This window comes from Stegodyphus dumicola, chromosome 8, assembly GCF_044657685.1.
Source record: "Stegodyphus dumicola isolate Sdum_Otavi_A_Nest chromosome 8, ASM4465768v1".
Taxonomy (NCBI): Eukaryota; Metazoa; Arthropoda; class Arachnida; order Araneae; family Eresidae; genus Stegodyphus; species Stegodyphus dumicola.
Genome location: NC_140775.1, coordinates 156,185,855 through 156,203,357, shown reverse-complemented (window position 1 = coordinate 156,203,357; position 17,503 = coordinate 156,185,855). Strand labels below are relative to the sequence as shown.

Here is a 17,503-nt window from a genome sequence, read left to right as displayed (position 1 = left end):
AACGATCTATTTTTTCATCATGATCAACAATTACAAACTAACTTTTGTATTAAAATGCCTTTTACGCAAAATGTAAAATTACTTTTAAAAAAAATTCTGAATCAGGAATACTCAACATTTTGTACTATAAAAATGTGTTTTTTGCCAATACTTAAGTGTCTATGAGTAAGATCAATGATCCTTTACACATGGAAAATTTCTATTTTCTCAAATGATGCAAATTAAATATGTACAAAGTTTTCAGAGAAACTGACTATATGTTTTATTAAGCATTGTGAACGCTAGAAATGTATTTCTAGTTGCAGTGTTTCTCAATGTAAGCTACAGCATTTCAAGAAAACAGTTTCAGCTCTCAAGTTAATGGATCTGTAATGAACTACTGACGAGAAAAGCTAATAAGAAGGGTTTTTTTTAACAGTCAGTTACGTGATATGCTTATATGTTTTGGTGACTTTAAACGGAAAATTCTGACGATGTGAAATTGGGCTGATATTTGAACCTACAGCGCTAAAAATTTGTAGTATTAGGCTCCGTTACCTACCAAATACCGAGATGAGTAATCGATTCGATTATTTCCTATTTTAAAATAGGACTCGAAACTATGATCTTGACAATATCATCCGCTGAAGCATCTGAATACGACCCTGTGCTTTCTCATAATCTCAACCGCTTTTGCCTCGTTTGAATGGTAACAAGCGTAATTTATATTTGAATATATAAGAAACAAGCATACTAATAAAAATCCATTTCAATTACTATTAATTTCATAGTAAGATGTTTTATTACTTAAGCACGTAAAATTTAACTGGAATAGATTTTATTTATACAGAACTGGTCATATGGTATAAAATATCAAAACCTCAAGAGCTGTATACCATTGCGTTACATGTAGATACTAAAAATTTGTAAATTGTAAATATTTCTTCTCACTGTAACATTCATTATATATGAAATCACATAGAGCTGAAATAGCGCATTAAAACAAAGTAATTATGCTATTTTCAAGCATTTTTTAAAAGTATGATACAAAAACCACAAAACACAATAGTAACAATACATAGAGTTAAAATAACGCCCCGAAGAACAATTATTTTAGAACTCAAACAACAAAAATCAGGGTTATATCCTGGAAAATTCGAAACTACAACTCTGATATTTGTTATTTGGCTACTAAAATACTTAGAGCATTGTAAAATATGGCAAAAATAGTAGGAATTTACTAATTTATACGAGGATAATGTGCGATACGTATGTGATACACATTTTTGATATTGCCATTTTTATATATCATGTATATGTCTAATTAATGACATGGTACCTTTTGTGTTTCTGAACATTTCTGTGATTTAGATGTTTTGTAATTTCGGCTCACATTAAGCATCAAATTTGAGAACAGAAGTGCCAACTTAAAGATATAATCAAGGCAAAGCTATTTTGAAATTTATACTCCTCTTTTGTGAATAATTTTCGCTTAATGATGAGAGGGCAGAGAAATCCGTTAATGTGAAGCAATGGTTCAACTAAACATTTGAAAAAAAATTACTGTGGCTTTGACAAATAGAAGTTTTCTCAAAGTACCAAAGAAAACGTTACTTACATTGCAACACTAATTAAATAATATACCGAACGTCTAATCTTCTTAAACATGCATTTAAAAAAATTGTTTGAAAAAACCTTACATTTATATTATTCAGCATCATCGAAGTGATGTGCTGTTTTGTTGCCGTGGATACTGTTCAAATGTCAACTGAACAGTTTTGATGGGCTTCTGGTGACCTTAGCAAAAGTAACTGCAATTAGTCTCATTACAGTTTTGTTATAAAGATTTAATCTGGTATGAAATCTCGTTTGAATTTGAAAATTACACAAAAGAAAGAAAACTAAATGCGCTGGATCATGTAATGCTTTTGAGCAGAGCTTTACAAGAATGTAATGATACGCATATTGTGTAAACATTGAAATTTCATAGAAGAGTACAATTCTTAATTATTTTTCACAAATATTAATAATAAATAAATCTTTACATTACAACAGCGTTGTAAGAGGAGAATGAATGTATATCACTCATTCAAAGAAGAAGCATAAAAGAAATCTTACTCTTCATTAACAGCATACCGGACTGCTGGTCCATACCAGCCCCATTTGTGACGCGGCAGGTGTAGTTCCCGTTATGTTCTGAACCCAAATTTATAATGGCCAGATTCGAAGTGTAGTCGTCAATTTGTCTTATCATCAGAGAATTACTCTCGATGACTTCATCACCATCTTTAAGCCAGGAGAATTTGAAAGGAGGATTTCCGTCTGTTACAGCACATATCACAGACGTTCTCTTACCAGCTTTCAAAATTCCAGAAAAATGGAATGGCTTAACCTCCGGTTTAGTGAAAGCTAAAATCATAAAATTTAAATTGAATTCTTCTTATAGAGGAGAGAAAATCAGCAAAAGTTTTAAAAAATATCCTATCCAGCAACTTACGTTCAGATTTGTTAATAGTAAATTCTTCATTATTTACACGAAGAAATAAGAAACGCATCAAGAAATTATAAATAAATTAGTCAACACGTATTCTAGTTCCGCTATACGTTTTCTGCTTTTTGGTTATTACTCAATGAGTTATGAGTTAACGAGATTTTATGCAATATTTGTACGCGTTTCATTAAACTTTCCAAGATATTAAAGAACCAGACTACAACACATTCATAATTAAATTATATTTAAAAATTATGTTAATTATAATTTACTGCAATCCCCTTCTGATTTTTAATCATCAAATCATTAAGCAGTAATAAAACTGCAGTTACTAATACCAATATTTAAATGGAAATTCATATATTTAACAGAAGTTCAATATTTTTAGTGTAATGGTATTAATTTTGAGCAAAGCCCAATACATAATATAGTCTTACTTATGTTCGTAGCTCCATAATACCATTAACATAAGAAAAAAACTGAAATGATATTAAACAAGCACTGACATTAACAAACATACTGGTAAGTTAGAATATATATATATATATATATATATATATATAGATCGGTAGATACCGGTAAGTCAAAAACACGCTTTACAATTCAAATATCTTATTACATAGAAAATACATTTCTTTTAAACTCTGTAACATAAGAATATACTGTGTAAAATATTTGAATGTTATTTATATTTGAATGTTATATTTATGCAATTAGGATAATTATTTCATTCAGGAATGTTTCGAACAATGTATTTTATTACAGGCGTAGCATCTTCAAAATAGTTAGTACTCGTTAGCAAATGCTCATTTCCAAGTCATCGCTTCACTTTCGTCGCCAAGAAACAATAAAACTGCATTGCAAGAGTATTATATTCGTTTAATAAAAACACCTATGTCAAGAACCTGTAATATCATTGAAAGGTTCTTAACTTTATTTAACAATAAATTTCTCTTATTACGCTTAACATCATATCAAACAAACTAGCATACAAAGATTAAAAAACATTTGAAGAATTATGTCAAAAACAGATTTATTAAGAAGTAAACTAATATCGTTTAAGAATCACAAATATCGCATTAAAGGGACACATTTCATTTAAATATACCAATACGGATTTAAGAAGTTGTTACTTACCTGAGGAAATTATCACAACAGAATGAAAAAGAGTTATGGCTTGAATTATGCAATGCATTGATAACAACTTGTTGCTAAGTAGCATGCTTTTTTAAAAAAATGTCCAAAATAGATAATGCCACACCCCCTATATTTTAAACTACAAAGATACAAAGCAATTAAAACAAACAGATCTAGCTCAAAACGTCAGTCTTCTAAAGAAAACTGTTATGGCCTCTATACAGAAGCTTACACTGAAGCGAATATTAGCGCCACATAGTGAGGAAGAATGAAACGAAAAGCACTGAATTAAATGTTTCAGAATGAAAGTGAAAATATAAAAAATGGAGGAAATATTTATTTAATGTAAGCATTAAAGAAGTTTTGGAAAATAACCTTTTGTTCTTATCAGCAGATATTAAACTTTTATCCAAATATTAGGATTATATGCAAATATAAACTCCTATATTTATTATTCTTTGAAAAATAAAGTTCAGAAAAGTTTTCCCGGTCCTAATTACTTGTAACAAGCCCAGCGCAAAATTTGAACCATTTTTCTTGCTGCGAACAAACATAACTTTGCCATACGTAAAAGCAGCTCCATGATAACATAATTTTAATTTAATATCACTGAAAATCACTAAAACTATTTAAAATGCAGTGAAATCAAATTTTATGAAAAGTAATATGAGTTTTAAATTTACTTACCTTTTCTCTTAGATTACCTTGTTACGTAAAAAATTTCAGGCAGTATTTCTTTTCTGTTTTTCGGAAGAGAAAAGAGAACAGTGTTCATGAACAGAGTATCAAATAATAACTTATGAAAAATCCCCAAAAATATATTGCCTAATGAAACGATATATTCAGTTTCTATGAGTTTAGCTTCTGTAGCAGGACAGCAGTCTTAATTATCATTACATAAAGTTAAACAAAATAGCATGTTGAACAAAAAAGACAATTATTAGTAATACATTGTATTTCAACAACCATTAGAAAATACTTAAACTGCATTTCCAACTTTATCTCAAGTTTTCAATAAAATAATAATTAGTTTAATTTATAAAATTTTCTCCTTTTCTCGAATTATTCATCCATTTTGAGCTGATGTTTGATGACAATATTTCTATTCCAATATGATTCACTCTTATAAATAATAGTGTAATAACTGCTAGATTAATTTTGGAAAATAGAAATAACATTTATTCAACAACTGGATTGTTAAATAAATTTAAAATAACTCTTATTTAAAACGATTTAAATTTAAAAATTGTTAAAAATTAAACAGAAATATATATAATCAATTCTTATATCTAACTGGCGTACATCACAGAAATAGCTTAGATCAAAATCTATCTATGAAAGCCAAAATTTACAATTAATTTATATTTTATGCAAAGAAGTATTGAAGAAAATATCGATATAACCACGATATTAAGCAAGGTAATATTCATAGAATTCGAATAGTTTCATTTATTAGCTTTTATATTCATTTTGATTCCAGCATCTTTAACAAACATACTGCATTTTCAAAGACGGAAAATGAATAAGAGATCCAATACAAAGCAACAAACTCAGATGTATCATTTAGAACGGGACATAATATTGAAAGCACATAATACAGTGCATCTGATGCATTTATAAGAGACTACAGTAAAATAATCTATACAAATTACAAACAATATTTTTCTATACGAATGCAAATTTTAAAATTTATTACTTTTACGAAACTAAAAAGAAATTCTCTATTTTAAAATTGAGCCGAAATTTAAAGTTATTCGAATGCACAAAATCAGGTACACAAAATTCTTGCGTATATAAAATTACAAAAAATTTAAATATAGTTTACAAATCGTAAAAAAAATTTTTAAATAGTTTTTAATAATCATGCAAAAAATTTAAATATAATCTATTTTACAGTTCCGCCATCATTCACAGATTTAGGTGAATTGCAATGTCATACATTTATGAACAAATTCCTGTAATAACTTTCAACGAATCTGATTGACTATTGTGTAGACTCAGAACGCAACTAAGCATGAAAATGCACCAATAATTAAATGCCGCTTTGAAATAACAGTTCTAGCAAATCAAAAAGCGCAAATATAAAATATTAACATTATATCATTAAAAATTCCAACACATCTTGGACAGTATATATTGCTAAATCAGAAAGAATGTAATCAACAACTAAATTTTTACTTTGACCCATATACCCTCATCTTACATGTCAGGGTTAACCTAAAATTCAGTGCAACAAAAGACTCACATTGCGACAAAAAGAGCTACTCTGGAACTTAACATCCAGGTTAAACAGACAGAAATAACACGGACTTCGTTCTAGCTCAATGCAATAAAGTGAATATCATAGTAAAACAAAATCACTCGAAGCTTTTAGCTATCAAATTAACATAAATGTTATATTTGCAATCTACATATGAAAAGTTTTTTTAGAGTGTGTGTGTGGGGAGGGGGGAGTACTCGTTATGATGTACTCGCCGAAGTAAGCACTGATAATTTCTACAGGGGACGCTGCTTCCCCACACACATACAACAGGGCTAACTGCTGTTTAATGTCCAAAGGCTTAGTTTTTAGTCATTGTCGTTTTGCATCATATCTTTCGCTTTACGATTACGAATTTCTAGTTCTTAACGTACAATGAGAGGCTAGAGTCTCTTCATTTTGTATGAATGTTTAGCGGCAAGCGTACAGTTATTAATAACTTCAATTTGAGTAAAATAGTATAAGCCAAAAATTTTTTTATATATTACGAAAAGTGTATGAATGTTTAGCGGCAAGCGTACAGTTATTAATAACTTCAATTTGAGTAAAATAGTATAAGCCAAAAATTTTTTTATATATTACGAAAAGTGTATGAAGCCAAATCTATGTATTGAATGCCTTAAATTTATATAATATTTCAATATTCTTTAAAAAGATAAATTCATAACAGATACAACATTAAAAACGGACAAAATTAAATAATTTCGTTTTGGCAGACTTAACAACTACCGAAATAAGCATAGAAGCCCTCATAAGATAATTAACTGGCTGAATTTCAACGTAATTATCAAGGAATTTAAAAAGATTATGAGGAAGTTTCAAATTCCGGCACAAAAACATGAAGCGGGCAAATATGGTATCAAACTAACTCTGATCATTTGTTTCGCAGATTATAGGATTACAGCAAATTTTTAACGTGTAATAATAAAAGCGTACATTATTTGCGATGGGAAATGAAGGAGATCCTGTACCTAATCTAAAGTATTAAATTTGAAAAAAGCTACATAATTTCAATAAATCTTTAGCAACTACACTTCAAATTGTATGATTGTTTCCGATTACAGATTTCGAATGTCTAAACTTTCGATTTATCTGTTTTATTAGATAATCTACTGAAAACGTTGCTTCAAATTTGTTTTCGTTTTATTTAGCTTAATGCACACCGGGAAAACCGCAAAATGAAATGAAACAGCAAACAGTGCTGTAATGGTTTCTTTAATAAAGCTGTAAGGAATCTTATGTTAATTAACCAGTTGTTCATAATTTCAGTCTTTACTATAAGCCTTTCGGTATTCCGCACCAGAATGAAAATTAGTAGCGAGTTTTTAAAATGAGTTTTAGTTTTTGAGACAGAGCGTGTTTCTGGCAACTCGTGAGCCGTACATTGCGTTTCTTGCCAGTTCTGATAGTTGTAATTATTCAGCTTTGTGTTTCATCGCTGCCGACACTATAATTCTGATGTCCCGGTAGAGTTAGTGATAGTCAGCTTCCAGGCGTATTTAATTGTGTAGTCCTTAACTTCTCAAAGACTACATGGCGAGAAATTTCACTGTTCAAATTTAATTTGGACTGCTTTTTTTTATGTTGCATCACCAGGCGTTGTGAAATTGCAGCATCAGTGAATGTTCTTATATTCTAAATTCCGTTTAAATAAAAAAAAGGTTATTTTAATCTTCTCAAGATTTTGCCGTTGCTTCAGACATAGCGATAATTCGCTTTACGTCCGTTGAGTAGACTAATTTAGTATTACCAGATCAAGTGCAATTCTACAAAGCAACGTATAATACATTCAGAGTTCATTTTGCCATGCTATATTCTGCGTCTTAGAAGAGATTTAATATAAAATAGTCGCCATAAATTGCACTCTGTAAAGAAGTGATATATAATTCTAGGGGGGAGAGTGTACATTTACTTCGATTTACAAAAATAAACACGAGTAATGTAACACGAAGTCGTATTACCACGCAAAATTACCTTTCAAAAGCAATGAATCTGATTTCTCATCCACACCTGCAGCGTTGGAGACACGACAAGTGTAATTGCCGTTGCTTTGTGGGCTGAGTTTCGTTATGATCAAGTTGGATGAGTAGTCATCGAAAACCGTGATAGTGACATCGGGAGAGCCTTTGATTTCGAGTCCATCCTTGAACCAGGTGAATGTGAAGGGTGGATCGCCATCGATGACTGCACACATGACGGCAGCTCTCTTACCCACTCCAAGCTCGCCGGAGAAACTGAAGGGCTTTATTTTCGGTTGAGTGGGGACTAAAAAAAAATAAATAAGTTAATATAATAATGTTTACGAATTCCATCGAGAATCGTTATGCCATCAATGCTTAAAATTTTGCATTTTTAAAGGTTTTATTGATTTACATTAGCATTATTATAAGTTATTAAGTTCTGCGAATTTAAAAAATGATGTTAGTCGTGATGTTCCAGTTATTCGTGATATTAAATATACTGTAAATATGGATAATCGGAAGCATAAAGACTCCTCAAAAGGCTCACCACATTAACTTAGCGTGTTAAAGGTATGGACACACAGCATAATCTAGAGGTTTTACAATACGCTTCAGTTAAAAAAGTTCGTGGCACGTACTAGGGATCCAGTCCTACCTCAAAGGTAATAAATTACTATTTAGTCACTTTCGAAGTAACATCCTATGGAATACGCAATCTTACTCTAGCTGCTTCAAACATACCTTTGAATATTCCTAAGAAATTTTAGTAGAATGTCTGATTTTGGTTTTTGCCATAGACTTCCCGTCATGTCAGTTGTTTAGAGCAGCTTCAAACATACCTTTGAATATTCCTAAGAAATTTTAGTAGAATGTCTGATTTTGGTTTTTGCCATAGACTTCCCGTCATGTCAGTTGTTTAGAGCAGCTTCAAACATACCTTTGAATATTCCTAAGAAATTTTAGTAGAATGTCTGATTTTGGTTTTTGCCATAGACTGCCCGTCATGTCAGTTGTTTAGAGCAGCTTGAAAACAATGACCCCAATCGAGCATTTCGATAAGGGAGAATAGCGAAGTCACATGGTGAGAAATTTCACAAACAAGGTGCTGTGGCATGACAAAGACGTGTTTCTGATTAAAGACAGCCAAGCTTGTTAGCTCAAACCAAACATCGGCGATAGCCCGCCGAACGGTAGAAAGATGCTTTAACAGCATACTTCAACATCTGTACTATCAAAGATGATGTCATTTTAATACATTTTCTCTATAGAAAATACACTAAAGCTAATAATAACCAAATTCAATTATTGCATGGTTCACGCACGTAGCACGAATGTCCCATGAATCTTTTCTAACAGAAGGGTACAGTATAATTAATGATGATATTTAGCTATTTTACAGGAATTACATATATAAAAACGTTTTTAGATAATTATTGAAAAAATTCATTGGATTTTTAATCAATCACCTTAAAATGTTTTTCAGGCAAGCGTGCTTATTAAGATTATTTAATTTTCGAATTACTGTAAATTTATTTCTAGTGCATTGCTAACATAAATTAAAAGGAACTATTTACAAATAGGGTGTTTAAATATTTTAAATACTTCAGAAAGAATTATTTGTCATAGATGAAGTTAGGTATGAACAGTTCTTCCGGAGGATGTCAGTCATTTCCATTAAAAGGGGTTAAAAATGGCTGAACACATTTCTTTGAACATGCATAGTCTACTAGAATAATATTCATTACTTGCAGTATTGTTTATAAAAAAATACAAAATGTTTCTAAGAATCTTCAAGGATTGTGAGAGATATTTATTTTGGCATAAATATTATATATACATATATATATATATTATAATAAAGTAAAAATGCTAAATTTAATCATTGACGAAATAAGTCTTTTAGAATTTATTCAATGTCTTTACTTACATGACAAGCATTTTATATCTATGTTTTCATAACAATTCCCAAATTTTCAGAACTTAATATTAGGAAATGTATAAATTACATATTCATTTAAACTGTGAAAATATGCACAAACAAAATATACGAGTATAAACTTATAAAACAAAAATATACTATTTCATCTTTAGCTCAGTGTTATTCATTTAATTCCAAACTCCAAAAATATAGGAATAAGTGTCAACGTGAATTAAAAACGCATTTTCCTTTTTTTCATCAATTTTACGACACGCTCTTTAAATTCTCAGGAAAAAGATATAACGTAAAATTCTGAAACGCTTAATATATCTTAAGCGTTATTTTATGCAAAATTAGAAATGCTATAAAACTTCCTACTTCTGCAGTAAAGTAAGATCAACTCGAGTTTACAAAGTGTCTAATTTATTGAAGTCCGTAAAGCTGTCTGTAGACCAAAACGTGATCATTAAAAAGAAACTATGTCATAAAGATATAAATAAAAGAAAATCCAAAATTTTCATTTTTAAAGTGAATAATAGTTAATTAAACATGTAATTTGCTTCAAGTCAATTAAAATTTAAAATAAGGTGAAAATTGTATGATTTTTTAAAATGAGTGCTACTGATCACAGATTGATTAAAGATATGAATTGACGCCTGTATACGTCATGAGAAAAATCTAAAGCAACTTTAAACACGTCTAATTTTAAACACGAAGAATAGCTCGCTACTTCAAGTATTCCAATTAATACACAGCATGTCTCGTGTTCATCCGATTTCATCAAGAATTTTAATTTATGAAAAAGAAATGTGGCTTTAAAGCAAAAGTATTTTAAAAGAGCTGTAAACAGTTTAAGTCTAATAACAACTACTTACATTTTCCTAATATGGCTGGTACCCAATTTAGTAAAACTGCAATGATGCTAGTAAAGAAAGCAAAGCAAAGAGGATGACGCTTCTTCATTTTACGTGCAATCTTTTGAACCTACAAAGAGAAACTTGAGTAAAATGCATAACAAACATCTTTGAAAATGAAAGGAAAACATAACTGATGAATTCAACTTACGTTAAATTCAAGCTTGAAAACGCAAAGCGTCTTCAGGTTCACTCAGAATGCTTGATGATGCCAAGATAGAGAATGCATGTTTGCATGTTCGGTATCATGTACAGGAAACTAGCGCCACATAGCGGATAAAAAAGGAATTAAACAAAAATAATATTTTATAATAATGTGACGTTTGCTCCTGCGTAGAAAATTACTCTTCAGAAAACTTCACGTGAATTCCTTTTGTATCAAATTAAGAATTTATTTGGAGTAATAATTAATTTTTGTGACTACATTGATATTTAATTTTATTTATGTTACATTAACACGTAACTTGGAAGTATAAGAATCCTTAGAGTCTCGCAAACTATGCGTTACAGCAAAATGATCGTAAACAAGCTGTAGATGGCCTAGTCGTTTACAGCTTTTAATAATGTATAGTTTCAAAGCAACTATGCCGTAAAATATTTGTAGATATTTGAACAGCATAAATAAATCACTTGTATACAGGAATGATATGCGCAAGAAAGCAAAATTCAATAAAAGAACACTGAATTTCTGGTATGTGCACGTTTTTGGAGTGAAAGGCTATACTTCATCCTGAAGGATTTAAGTTTTATAGAGACTTTTGGAAAGGACATGATTATTTATACATTCGTTTAATTACTTTAACCTTGAGATGCAAAATAATGTACAGAATGTTGAAATGATACTCTCATAACTATTCACAAATCTGGTTTCAGTTTTTGGACAATCCAATTTACCTTTCAAATTCAGCAAATCTGAATATTCACTGGTGCCAAAAGCATTGGATACTCGGCAAGTGTAATTTCCATTACTGTCGTGTCCAAGTTTCGCAATTGTAAGACTAGATGAAAAGTCATCCACTTTGCGAATTGATATTTCAGCGTTTTCTTGTACTTGGATTCCATCTTTCAGCCATGAAAATGAAAATGGCGGTTTTCCATCGAAAACTGCACACATAACAGAAGCTCTCATACCTGTCTTGATTCCATGGGGAAAATGGAATGTTCCTACTTCAGGTTTTTGCGAATCTGCAGCAGAAGGAATAAAGTAAGTGAACATTTTATAATACTAGATTAAATATGACAGAAAGGAAAATTATATATGACATAATTTGTACCAGAGAGATAAGAAATAGTTTGGAGTTTCATCTGTGTTACCTTTGTAAACAAAGTAAAAAATATTGTAGCTTTATTCAGTAAATGATTATTCTCTAAACTTCGATAAAAGCGTTTTAGGAAGCTTCAATAAAAAAAAAACAAATATGTAAATTCATTCAATAAAAGTAAAATATTGTTCTGATAATATTTGTAGTTGATGACTATTAACACTATTAGTAATTTTCTAAAATTAGATCATTCAGATGTTCAAACATAGTTAAATATTTTATTAAGTAATAATAAGAGTTGCATATTTGCTATTTGTGCATACCGATAATTTTTGTCCCCCAGAATTTAATGTTCCGAGTTTAGCACTTTATTCGCAGACTGAAAACTCAGATAAAATATTTAAAATAGCATAGGAAGTTCTGTTGCAAGCAAAAGCCAAATTTACTTCATCAAATGCTTTACTAACTGACATGTCGTCATACAACAAATGCAAACGGAATTTTAGTATCCTTATTTAGAAAATGTAGTTTTCATTTTAGCTATTTCATTAAGTTGCGTCAGCACCGAATAAACAAACTAGTAAAATAAAGATCTAGGGACTGTAAGTCGGATGGACTGGTTTCAGTATAGAAATCAATAAATAAAAATTAACAAAAAATTGATAATATTAAATAAAAAATTTAAAAGTAATAATAAATATTTAATAATATAGAATATTTATGTTCTTGTTTTGAAATAATACAAATAAATGTCAGCATAATAATTGGTACAGCAATAAAATCGTATGTGGCGATAGATGCACAGGGTGCAGGAGCTACGCGCTAACTTCAGATATGCATACAAGACATGTATGTTTCACTCTTTACTGTTCGTCCGCTCGCAACTACATTAACTATTGTGACGAGTAATGTAAATATCTTTTCATTTATTCTACAATTTATTTATTTTTAATCATAATTACGCAAGATACCAAATATGAGCTATCAAACTAAGTCAGAACATCAATAAAAGAAATGAAAAGCAGAAAAAAAAAGACGAAAAAAAGTTAAAACAATGAGATATTAGATTACTTAAGTATTTTGCAAAAATGAGTATAGACATCTCAGCATGAATAAATCAGATTATATATATGTACAACAATAACAGTACACAATTAATCTGTTGTTATATATGTGAACGTTTTACTTCTATTAAGACATAATTTGCAGACATGCAGTTGCTGTCTATAAAAGCAACCCGAAATGCATATAGTTAAAACTGTCTATGTTTATTACTCTCAAGATAATTACAAAATCCTTCTACTCAAAGTGAAGTAAACACATTGAGAAAAAATAAGCAAATTGCAATTTTTTCTGTTGATTATTATCCGCTGTCAAAAACTTAATATTTTATTTAAATTTCAATAAAATATCATATTTGTCTGCTTGGAAAATAAATTTATTTCATAAAAATTCAAATAACTAAAATAAATTAAATTTTACATTTCTAAAATATTTTTCACGTAATAGCAGATATTACTTAAGGCAAACAATTAATAATGTAATCAAGTGTATATTTTAGGATTTGAAGAAATCTGCGGTATTATAACAGCATCGTGAAACAAAACTATTCCAGTTTGAATAACTCTCTGACGTTCTACACCCTACTGCAACTAGTTTTCTCTGCATAGCATACTAAACAAAGGAAAATGCTGTAGAGTAAATTTAGGCGAAACATATTCTACAATTTCATTACGCAATGTAAAATTTAAATTAGAATGATTAGGCCAACCAGTTCAATATTTTCACCTATTTCATACCATAATTTACTTACAGTGTGTAATTAAAAAGTGAATGAGAACAGGAAGAAAATTTTTTAAAATTTTATAACAGCAATAATCATTGTGTAAAGGCAGAAACTAATTGAACACTTAATTTTCAATTATTTATAATGAGGATAAATATTTAGATTTTTTTCTATTTATAAAATTTTAATTAACAGAAAATTTTTGGCAATTTATCTTTTAATCTAATGCTTGAAACCATTATCACAAACTCCGCAAACAAGACTTGCACTAGCATAATAATATCTATATTTTTCATTGTTTTACTGTACAGCGAATTATAATTTTAGGTCGTTTTTTGATAAAAAATAGTGTAAATTCTAAACCTTTAAATACAAAATATAAACAAAATTTCTAACGTTTAATATTAACATCACCTACCTGAGAGATGAATGCAAAACATTAGAATGATTATACTAAACATTTGCAGCATCATGGGTGAAGGGGTGTTTAACATTTTTTCCTAAACAGAAAATAACATCCTATATCAATATTACAGAATGCTCGAGTTTTAAATAAAATAAACAAGCGACTGCAATTATTAGATAAGTATTATTTGAATAATTACCTTTATGCGTACTTATATGCAGGAAATGCTTATCCAATGTAGATGCATGTCGTGCTGCAGACGCTACTCCAACAACAGGAATACTTCTGTGTTGTATACTAGCGCCACATAGTGTCTTGGAAAAGAATTACACATGGAAAAGTCGTTAGTTAAGTTTGAAAGTTTTTAAAGCTTATAATACGGTATTCTGCATCTTCGTATTTTCGTCACTTTGAATATTCTGACGTTGTGGAATATCTTGAAAATGTTTTCCCAATTTTGAAACAAACGTACGCAGCTGCGTCTAATCCCATAGTAATAACAACAATGAGGGAACCATAATATTATTGGCTCAGAAAGCATTAAATTTAGACTGAAAAATTTGAAACCGATTCTCATATAGGCGGCTGCGTTACAAATTTAGTTTTACTTAAAATCACATTGAATTTCTCTTACCCTTTCCTTGACAAACAAATGGGTAAATGCAAACATTATACAAATGGAAAATGAATGCTAAAGCAGTCTATAATAAATAGCAAAAATTAAAATATATTTAGCGATAATTAAAAAAGAACATAGCGCATTTCATTTGCAGGTTTTCTCGTATTAAAAAGTAATACAAGTAACTTTTATACCCAAATCCAAACCGAAAACAAAGACTTAAGTGTTTTTATTAATAAATTATCTGATACGAATAATGAATTTAGACACTTAATATAACAGTATACAAAGCATAGCACATATAGTTGTAACAATACTTAATTATTATTATTTTATATTTTCCCACTTGTATTACTTGTTAATTATTATTAATAACACATTTAGAAGAAAACAATAGGAAAAACAATAAAGATTTAAGTCAGGTGATTTCAATTTCTGACAAAAGAAATGACATAACATTTAAAAAAGAATTCTTATAAAATATATTTCGCGGTACTTTGCTGAGAGAATGTGAAACTAATAATTTTATTCCTAACCGCAAATGAATGGGTAGATTGCCTATTTATAAAGCACTGAAATAATGTTTATGTTAAAGCAATTTAAAACTGAAAGCATGTTTGAAAATAAGATAAAATTGTAATGTTCTTTTAAAAAAATCATTTGGATATCAAAAATAAAATAATGACCGTATCAAATCTTAGAAGACAGAAGATTTGTTCGCACATCAAGATTAGTTGACACTTTCGTAATATATAAAATGCAGTTTGTACGTCTGGATTTATGTTTCAGCAGGAAAGATATTTAATAATGATTGATACGATTTAAAATTTCGCAAACGTTCACCTTTTTCTTCTTATCCGCTAAGATTTCAACTAAAAATTTATGTAACATACATTTTTAACAATTTATTTAGGTAACAGTGGATGCATATTGGTAATAACACATTCTACTTATGAAAATTGTTTCTTCATTTTAAATTGGTGGAAGTGATCCAGTGTGAAAAGTGATTGATTCATACCTTTCATAGTTAATAAATCAGATTGTTGAGCTTCTCCAGCACCGTTAGTCACATGACAAGTGTAATTTCCATTGTCTTCAGGACTGAGTTTAGTAAATGCCAGGTTTGAATTGAACTCGTCTAATCTCCGGAGTGCTAACCTGTCGCTTTCTGAGAGTGGCGTGCCATCTTTTAGCCACCGGAAAGTGAAAGGCGGATCTCCATCTATCACCGAGCAGGTAACAGAGACCCTCTTGCCTGGTTTCAAGCCACCAGAGAAATGGAATGGCTTTATCTCTGGTCTCAAAATTCCTGAAAATAAGTTATAGTTTATTAGTTTGTGGAAATGGGATCAAAAATAACACTACAGTAATAATGTTATTATAACGTAAAGGAAGTTGCATATAGTATAAAAATTGTACCATAATATAGCCTTTTCCTTCTTTCAAAAGCGTTAAAGAAGTAAGGATTAAGTATGCAAAAGTAAATTTTGAGTTACCCAATGAGCAAACTGAAAATGAAATATTAAAAGGAGATGAAAATAACGCTCAAAATTAGCTTAAATGTTAGGTCTTTACCACACCGGGAACAGTAATCATATAAAACAAATCTCTGCTTCAAATTTAACAAAGAAATCCGTAATGTTTGTTTATCTTAAAGTAGCAGTTCTTGCACCTTTTCGGATTTTGACTTTTTTGCCTTAACGCTTTTAAAAACTCAGTATTTACTGTTGTATATTTTCAGCAATGCCTAAAAAAATTTTCATTTAGCTTTGCAAAAGCTCACAACGCGTTCTTAGAACTTTAGCGTCTTTCCTTTTTTTTCTCCCCAAAATGTCTGAGAAATATCAATAGCTTCCCAGCACGCGTCATTAAAAAAAAAATAAATCAACGTACCTTAAGAAAACCAAAATTTACGAAATATTTTCCCCCACTAGCTAGTTCAGAGGAAGCACATGCACACAACCTATTTCAGCGGGTTTCTGACTATGCTTAAGTAACACAGTCCGTCATAAGAATCATGTTTAATGAAAATTCTGATAAAAAAATTTTAAATGCTACAACTTACCCCTGTTACAACTAGCTCATAGCTACCGTATACGTAAATGTATGCCTTTATTTTTCAATAACTAAATTATCTTGCAATAAATGTAACTGATAACTTGCAGTATATCTTGTAACAACTGTAAGGCAAACTCATTTCTCAAGGGGATTCGACTATTTTCACACAGTGTCGATCACTAAGAGATTGACCACTGACTTAGATAAATAAATGACTTATAAACTTTATGTTTACTGTGTATCAGCTATTATATATTTCAACAACTTTCATTTCCTGTGTATAGGAACTTTTAATTCAGATTTACTATTTTATTTCGTACATTGTATTTTGGATTTTTTTCTTTCTTCTTAGTGTCTTATTATTTTTAAATTAGAATTTTTACCATATGAAGCCAATTTTGATTATAATCCGGTAGCTTCATTTATAGAAAACTCTTGTAAATTAATACTTATTCTTAGCTTTAACTGTGTCTATATATTTTAAACATTTTTAATCACTTTTGATTTTAAAACATTATTGGTTTTTTAAATAAGTATTTAAAATACTCAGTTTTTAAAGTGTAAGATGATTTAAAAGAAGTTCCTGATTTCTTCCAGTGTTAATCTTTTTTTTTTATGAATAAGAAAGCTTAGTAATTTATTAAATAATAGTTTATACAAATACTCAATAAGGAAAAGCTATACCTATCTTTATTTGAGATACTCAAAAAAA

The 17,503-nt window shown here is 29.7% G+C and overlaps 1 protein-coding gene across 4 annotated transcripts in view; it reads right to left on the bottom strand.

The window, feature by feature from the left end:
* Window positions 1–17,503, bottom strand: part of LOC118180639 (cell adhesion molecule Dscam1-like) — a 243,855-nt gene that overhangs the window by 219,737 nt on the left and 6,615 nt on the right. The window contains exons 1-2 of one of the 4 annotated variants that reach the window (XM_035349851.2): window positions 14,127–14,196; window positions 11,555–11,845 (exon numbers count right to left, since the gene is read on the bottom strand). The exons of 1 other annotated variant lie outside the window; for it this stretch is intronic. In XM_035349851.2, the coding sequence (XP_035205742.2) occupies window positions 11,555–11,845; window positions 14,127–14,181 (346 nt within the window). In that variant the 5' untranslated portion in view covers window positions 14,182–14,196. Of the gene's footprint in view, window positions 1–2,097; window positions 2,389–3,607; window positions 3,735–7,841; window positions 8,133–10,621; window positions 10,725–11,554; window positions 11,846–14,126; window positions 14,197–17,503 lie in introns of those variants that run through there. 2 more of the 4 variants (XM_085822628.1, XM_035349741.2) reach the window with 2 other exon arrangements.